At 35.6% G+C, this 8,635-nt stretch overlaps 1 protein-coding gene across 1 annotated transcript; it reads right to left on the reverse strand.

Annotated features, from left to right (window-relative positions):
* Positions 1–2,432: 2,432 nt before the first annotated feature.
* Positions 2,433–8,362, reverse strand: LOC139149282 (dehydrogenase/reductase SDR family member 7-like). Its single transcript, XM_070720935.1, has 8 exons — positions 7,941–8,362; positions 7,197–7,330; positions 5,610–5,866; positions 5,118–5,357; positions 4,188–4,307; positions 3,596–3,774; positions 3,213–3,267; positions 2,433–2,984 (listed from the first exon to the last, which is right to left on the reverse strand). The coding sequence occupies exons 2-8, from the start codon at positions 7,321–7,323 to the stop codon at positions 2,964–2,966; spliced, it is 999 nt and encodes a 332-aa protein (XP_070577036.1). The 5' UTR covers positions 7,324–7,330; positions 7,941–8,362; the 3' UTR covers positions 2,433–2,963.
* Between the last annotated feature and the right edge of the window lie 273 nt (positions 8,363–8,635).

Below are 8,635 nucleotides of genomic sequence, written 5' to 3' on the forward strand. Positions count from 1 at the left end.
TCATTTTTTAAGGTGTACATTTGCCTATTTTAAATAAAAAGTTCTTCCTTCATGACATGACAAGCAGTCTAGAACCTATGATGTTGGCATATCAGTCACCACTGTCAACACTGTGGTGTGTATAGGCTTTGTTGGTTTGGAAAATCCCACAATGAAGGATGAGTTCTAGACAAAGTGGCAGCTGGTTTCAATACACGCCTTGAATAACAAAACTGAAGAAGTGACAAATTTTGAGAGATATCATTCTAGTGATACTCATTTGTGATGAAAAATATGAAGTTTTGGAAAAAATTGTAAAACAAAGTATAGAAATTCGCAAATGATGTACAGTGAATGGTTGAATTGACAAAAAAACATTTTAGAAATTTTGTTTAAAATTTAACTGTAGTACTGCGTGTATTGGTATACATGTGTATAAATTTCCTTTCCCTAACTATAGAAAAAAGATTGTATGAATTACAAATGTGTGATTTAATTGCAACAAATTTTAAGAAAGGGTTGCAGCCAACATTGCCACCTTACGGACAAATGTTATCTTCTATGAAACAGGTTCTCCAAACATTCAGATGTCAATTTGATTCAATTGAAACTGCAGGTTTGTAGACAATTAATACATTTTGTAGAGGCAACTGTAGATCTTTCCATCTGCATGTCTTCCCATCAACCATCAAATTCAGAAGTCCTGAAATAACTAACAGGGTTCATTGTATGTAATGGCATTATCTTTTGAAGATTGGATTTCATTAAGACTTACTAAAATCACTGCATTAAAATCGTTGATTCATAATAACTAGATTTCAATTCATGTTCAAGAATAATCCAACACAGTTTTTGACAAATTCATGATGCACACGCACAGTGACAAAATACTGCGGAAATGAGTACAGCACCCCAAAATTTACATTTTCAAAGAAAGAGACAATTTTGCAGCACATGTAATTTACTCATATGTCATTATTTATAAACAAGAATCTCAGTACTATTTTAAACCTTACCAAGGTTTTTGGTCGTGTTTTCATTTCCAAGGCAATGGCTCTCAATCTGACATTGCTTTCTACGAAGCTATAACAATCAATTATCATTCAGCAGATAAGTATAATGCTTGTCGAAAAAACTTTTTGAGTGTACTACAGTGGATTTCTCCCAGAGAGAAAGGTTCATATCAGTTCTCTGAGAGCCATGTGATGTAAAAAGAATGTTTTGATAGAAAATAAAATGTAGAGAAATCAAATACGTTTCAGCAGTCATATTTGTTACAAACTGAATTTTCTTGCTCGTATTCTAGTGTACGGGTCATTCTAAACTCTGAAAAGGTATCTTCAGGTGATGGAGCTGCCATTCTAGCTATAGCATTGACTATATACTGCTAATTTTTTCTGCCTCCAGTTGTGGGTAGATTTATTTTTTAATATCAAGGGTATTTAAGTAATTTTATAACTTGATGAATTTTAGAGGTCAATTATCTTGAGCATCAACATGGGATGAAATTTAAAGTATGGGATAATTGTTATCAGTGATATGGTACAATTTTGTACTTCCAAACAAGAGTTAACAGGCTCCCTACATCACTGGAAAATATACAAGAAAAGTGAGAGAAATTTGTGTTTCAAAAGAAATACAACTGGTTTTCAGATTTTCACGCTATGGCTCCAAACATCCTCTCTGACACAACAATCTCCCAGCACAGAATGTCAAACACTACATCATAAGAAAGCATGTTTCGTAGTATGCATGATCACATGATCAAGAAGTGATCACCATCATCCGATTCATATTCTGTCAGCAGCATAAGATCAACTTGTCAAAAGGGACAATATTTACAGGCTTGCTAGCCATCACAATAGTAAATGATACACCACAGGCGACCCAAGTATTACTGAGTTTTTCACACTGTTTTCTCTATCATTTTCTCTTCTTTCTTCATGCTCTGAATGATCGGAATAAATAAAATAAATGGTTTATATAACCTAACCTAACCTGTGACTCTTTATTTATTTTACACTCCATTACAAGGGCGTATATCTCTCATACACACATGCTGTAATTAATTAGTCAACACAACTAATTATGCTAATCCGTGGACTTATCAGAGGTTGGTCAACATCGGAAAGATAGAAAAAGCCCGTTTTAGTAACCATTCCTATCTTTCGCGATGTTGACCAACCCGTAAAATCCCTGATAAGTCCACGGATTAGCATAATTAGTTGTGTTGACTAATTAATTACAGCATGTGTGTATGAGAGATATACGTCCTTGTAATGGAGTGTAAAATAAATAAAGAGTCACAGAGGCTAGGTTAGGTTATATAAACCATTTATTTTATTTATTCCGATCATTCAGAGCATGAAGAAAGAAGAGAAAATGATAGAGAAAACAGTGTGAAAAACTCAGTAATACTTGGGTCGCCTGTGGTGAAATATACAAAAGACAAAAACATTTCAACGCTGGTTTTTATTGAAATAATTACACATACAAAAGTTGTGCTCTCTGAATTTTGCTAAGTGTTCTCTTTTTAAAATTTTTCAGTGGTGTGTTCAAGTTTCTCTGTTCTGGCACTGTTAGTTATGCAAAAGTATATGACTATTTGTGAGTTGTGTTGAATTGACAAGGCAATTTTTAAACACTATTCAGGGTTGTTGCATTCTTTACCCTATAATGATCAAAGGAACATTGATTCACACAAGGAATTAATTCCATGTAATTTGGGACCCTCTCATGAAAGAGGCACATTTTCAGTACAAATCTATGCACATGGACACACACACACACATATATATATTGTAATATTTTTACTTAATGTGATTAAAAACTCATATTGTATTGCAAAGATGGACATTTTCCTGGAAATGATTACAATGAAAAGTATCTATAAAGATAATATGAAAAATAACTAGAGTCCATTGAAAACAGACACTGTACTGTGTTCACACCAGTCACAGAGATGATGTTTAGTGATGTGGAGACTACTTGGTTTTCTTCTCTTGCTGTAAAAAGAAGGAAAGAATCACCATTTTTTCAGAGTTAGGATACGTAGGAAGGTACCATTGAAATATGGCCTCTTTACAAAATACTATGATATAAAAGAAAATGACAGTCATCACAGATCAGTATGGACATGTTTTCAGCAAGCATAAATGTCCTGGAAATCTATGTATTCCAGTTACTAAGGAAACAGGAATATTGCAAAAATACTATTGAGAATCGATAGTTACCACATGTTTCCGTATAACCTTGATTCGCTGTCTTCCATAGAATTTGGAAAATAATCTGAATAAAAAAATAAACAGAGTTTGGAACATAACACCTTTGCCACAATATTGTAACGTTTTGCTACTATATGGACAGAGGTTTATAAAGACAATTACCTTTCAGGTAATGAACTTTCATCAGGAGCTAAAAAGACAACTTTAAAATAATATGGAAATTGGAAAATAATATGAAATGATACATTCTGGAACTTATGTACATCAGGATATTTCAACATATTGTCCACAGTGAAATTTACTTGTCAGAGAACAGCTTTCATGGAATTAAAACATTTGAATCATTTGTTGAAGTATTCTCACCATGTGGTTTTGTACACAGCACTATTTACCTGCAAACTGAAGGCATATACTGAGCAATATATGTAAACAATAAGAAAGGGTTTCTGGAACACCAGACTTCGTTCAATCTATTGGCGATGGAGGTGACAATTATCTGGCCACATCGTCCAGTTGCCATTCTGTTTCCATAATGCACTGCAGGATCATCATACTCGGTGTCCTCACCAGTCTGAAATCAAAAAGTGCATTATGAAATATTAATTATCAATAATACCTGCTGAAACACATTTTTAATACAAAGGTCTAATGATTGAGAAAAAAGTTACCTTAGAAACACTATGAAGTTGAGGATTTAATTTGGGAGGCTTATACGTTTCATTTCCCATTTAATATTTGGATATTTGCATCAAAAAACTCACCTGCCAGCATTAATCTTATAACCCACTCATGAATGTGTGATCCAAACATCAGTAAAAATAAAATCAACTTGTGTTTTCAAACAATTTAGTCAGAAAACTAAAAATAAAATAACAAAAAAGGAATGATCATTTGTTAATACTAAATTGTTGAATGCCGACACAACTATGAACTTCTAATATTGGAAACATCAAAATGGACAGGACAAATATTAACACCACACACCCTTTCTAGTGTTGTTGTCATTGTGTTATCCCGTACTTTGGAGACGACCGGACCTGGGCATATCGTTGTCACGGTGATATTCTCATCATAAACTTCTGATCTCAGAGCATCAAAGTAACCCTAGATAGCAAAGAGACAGAAATAAGGGGCTGAATAAAATTTGGATTTCACAATATTCAGAGTTGTTCATTGATCTCAATCGCTGTGCTGTTCATAGGTAAGCAAGGTTTGCCAATTTAGTTATATTTTCAACCTTTCAGAAATGTATTTCAGGTTCTTTTAGCCAATCAAAGTGCCAGAAAAGCATATTTGCTACACTCAGACTTAATAGTATTTGTTAAGGTGGTTCATGCCTCGAAAATGAAAGACTTAAATTTTGCTCAAACTTTCATCTAGCAAAATTTAAACCATTCTCTTTCAAAATCAACAACAAAAATTGGGGGATCATCAAGCAAAATTTTGTACTACAGAAACAAATTGTCCAATCTTTACCAATATTTGAAACTCAAAATGGCTCCCACCCCTGTGTTATCTCTATGGGGGAAAATAGAATTCCCGATTTTAACAAAACTAAGCAGGTTAAACTTTTTTTGCTCCATAAATTTCAAAATGAGTTCCCTCAAGTGGTACGTAGGCTAAAAGAATATTGTAAAAGATTGAAAGTCCGAATATCTGTCCCAAGGCACATAGTACCGTAAAATATGAAACTTGTTTTGTAGTGTGAGCATCGTATTTGGCTAACAACAAATGGAAATTTCAAGAAATTCCTCACTTGACCAAACAGTTTGGAATTTACAAACATTATAGGGCACATGTACTGCTCTTTAGAAAATCTAGTGATCTTCACAAACACCAAATTCCCTACCAATATTTTTATACTATTACTACTAGAAGAGAAATTTGCACATTGAGAGAAAAGTGTGAAAATACCTGCAGTGCAAACTTAGCTGCTGAATACGAAGCTTGCAATGGTGCTGGCAGTTTTCCTGCAACACTACTGATAACAACAACGTGGCCAGATTTTCTTTCCACCATGACAGGGAGAACGGATTTGGTTAGCGACACGGTCCCAATGACGTTCAGTCTGAGACATTCTTTGTCTACTTCAAGGGATGCATCCAGAGCATAGGAACGCTGGGATCTGCCAGCATTGTTGACAAGAACATCAACCTACATCAAAAACAACAAATAACTGTCAAAAGAGACAAAAGAATATCATGATAATTCATATTTGAGGAATGAATATATGGGAAATTCTTTTGACATTTATTCATGGATAGCAGTTTCAACGTAATCAACTTTGAACTGAAATGGAACCCGATCACCTTTGAAGATAACTTCCTGAGAAATTTCCATAAATTCAGAGTGATTGTAATTTTACAATTGAAGAACAAGTAAGGATATTTTATTCTATATATAAACCTGTCCAAATTTGTCCAATACTTTCTGGGTGGCAGAATCGTGACTGTCGAAGGCACACAGATCAAGTGGTAATATCATGATATCTTCTGCCTCGACTATTCCCCTCTGCAGACATGTCTTCTTAACTCTTTCCAGTTCACTTGTTCTCCTTGCTGAGAGAACTAGTTTAGAGCCTATGCCAGACAATTGGTAGGCAAGTTCCTCGCCGATGCCACTGGAAGCTCCTGTTATCCATATCACTTTACCTTTGAGATTTTCTGAAAACGTGAAGATGCAGTACTGTGAAAGATATCTTTCCCTTCCCATAAGCAGAAAGGAAATCAAAGGAAGGCTTAGGATAATTATTATGACCTGTGTACTCTTGTGAGATGATGGTTGTTATAGATTGCTGTATAGCATGCATGTCAGTTGACACTGAGGGCGCTGTACTGTCTTGTTTTGGAAGTTTTGGAATAATAGCAAAAAAAATACTAGACAATAGCAGTCTACTTGTCTAGCCACTACTGTCTAATAGTCTACGTTGGAACTTGGCACCCTGAACTCTGTACTGAAATCAAAAACAATACTAAGTACTATCAAATGTCTGTCAACTATACAAAGAAATTATTATTTGAGGAAATGTATAAAGTAAAAATGGAGTTGAAAAGCTGTTGAATTTTCAACAGATGTAAAATAAAAAAACTGTTGTTATTAACCTTGTTCTCATTTCACAGGTTTATACTCTGTAGGTTCACTTAAAGGTTTAAAGAATATTTCATTGTTTTAAAACATTAGAACTGGATTGAAAGTAACATTCTACATGTGCATATCTTTATTGTTTTACAATAATGTTTGATCGACGGACAGACAGATCTGTAAAAAAATTGCAGTTTGAGAATTAAAGTGAAATGTACTATATGTTACTTGCATAGTCCTACTTGATTCCACATCATGTCTTCATACTATCAACAAATGGAAGTGGGGAAAAAGGATCCATTCATGACTGTTACCTGAATGTTTCATTAGTGCCCCGACTGATCTCAAGACATGAAATGCCCAATACTATAAAAGCACATAGATTTATTGCACATTCCTAAAGAATATTGGGCTCACACTGTTCAGTTTCACAAATAATCATAATCCTAGAGGGTCAAGTTCCTTCATAAAAGCCCTCTCAGAAAACCCTATTGTTTTCAATTCATGATGAACATTCGGCCCATTAAAGCCCCAGTACTGCTAACTTTTGATGATGATTTCACCATTTTTATTTTGAATGTGAACCATAATTCCTTGTTCTTCTCCCCAAAGAATGTTGATATACACAGTATCCAGCTTGTCAACTCAGCCCCTATGGTTGTAAAGTGCATTGTTATTGTTGAAAACTGACTTCTGGTCCGGACAAGAATTCAAATGTAAACAATAACCATGCATTTTACACATATAGACGCTAAGTTGACAAGCTAAATAGTGGGTGTTTCAACATTCTTTGGGGAGTAGAATAAGAAGTTGCAATTTATTTATAGAATAAAAATAATGAAAAAACCATCGAAAGTGAGCAGCACTGGGGCTGTAATTGTTCTTAAAGTGCAACATTTATGCATAAAGTACCTCCATTTTGTACTCCAAAGTGTTCATAAAATCTAAACGTGAGATCTGCATCCGATAGGAAGATAGCAAATACTACAATGACAGGAACGACAACTACCAGCCAACCAATCAGAGTCATCCAAACCATGTTTTATCTGAAAGATAATGATATACAGATATTGCAGTATAAAAGTGCTATGTAATGATTTTGTCACGTGTTGAATAAATGACTGGCAGTGACCATCTAGTGTGGGATTGATGTGTTTGATATCTTACAAGGTTGCTACATAGACTTTGCTTAATACACAATGTGACATCCTGTACATCCCTGTACCTATGTCTTCAATCCCTAATATCTGTCACAGACTATTTATTAGAAGTATATCAGTAACTTAACCAAGCTATCAATCTTCAATCAAAGCAACGTGACGTTCCTAGCACTCGTCATGTCTACAAATGCTGAACTGCGTGCTTTATTTGATTTCGAAAATACACCTCAGTATATTGCATGTACTTAGTTCGCATATTTTCCACCATGATAGTAATAACTGCTTATTTGCAATCACAATTCTTCGTGCAAGCAAGTCCATGGTCAGTGACACACCCGTACTCCTACTGCAATAGCCTACCACTTCGAGCTCTGGGAAATCAGTCCACATATAAAATAATACATTCAGTCAGTTGAATAGACACATGTACAAAGATGCAGAAAGTGTGTGAACGTTTGCACACACCTGTTTGACAACGGATGTACAAAATACTCACTTGTGTCTGTTTGTACTTCTTCGGCAAAAACTGTCACTGACAATGATGAACTGGCAAAATCCTGACACGCTCAGCTGCACAAGACGTCGGGTACAATGTTCAGAATCAGCGGTGCACATCATTTGGTTGATCTTTACTGAAGGTCAGGTACCAAGCCCACCTAGGTTCCATAGTCCAAACAATTGATGAAATATTAATTAGTACATCCAGGTCGTTCACAACGGTGGCAACATCACAAAAACAATGCAAACCAGGTATTTGCAAGATTCGCTGCGGACGTTGACAGGGCAAGCGACTACCGGTTTACTTTCCGGACCTGCGATCAACCCGACTTCAGATTCAGTCTAGTCCGTGGGTCGTGTCCGAACGCGGACACCTGGTACCAGTCCTTCCGCCTTCATTTTCACGAATGGCGCCACCAAGCATCCATCAAGGTCGCTCATACCAAGCTGCACTGTACTTGAGAGGGACAGTACAAATTTCGTCTGCAACAACCAAATGAAACTTTTTTCAAGTTGCCTTGATAGTAAAATCATGGTGTTTCCTCTTTCCAAAACGATGAGGAAAGATTACCTACCTGCCTTTCCCCAATCCCCCACCCCAACTCTTTGAGGGGGAAAAATGTACAGCCCGCCAAGAAATGGTTTGCAAGTAGCTTTTGTCATGAATATAAGCTTAATTTGTTCAGGATCCCT

The sequence above is a fragment of the Ptychodera flava genome, chromosome 14 (assembly GCF_041260155.1).
Source record: "Ptychodera flava strain L36383 chromosome 14, AS_Pfla_20210202, whole genome shotgun sequence".
NCBI lineage: Eukaryota > Metazoa > Hemichordata > Enteropneusta > Ptychoderidae > Ptychodera > Ptychodera flava.

Excerpts from the sequence above, each read along its gene's own strand:
- LOC139149282 (XM_070720935.1), bottom strand. The coding sequence starts at position 7,323 with ATGGTTTGGATGACTCTGATTGGTTGGCTGGTAGTTGTCGTTCCTGTC. Across the intron at positions 5,867-7,196 it reads CTTTGGAGTACAAAATGGAG|AAAATCTCAAAGGTAAAGTG; the intron begins GTACTTTATGCA and ends TCACGTTTTCAG. Across the intron at positions 5,358-5,609 it reads TATTGGACAAATTTGGACAG|GTTGATGTTCTTGTCAACAA; the intron begins GTTTATATATAG and ends TTTTTGATGTAG.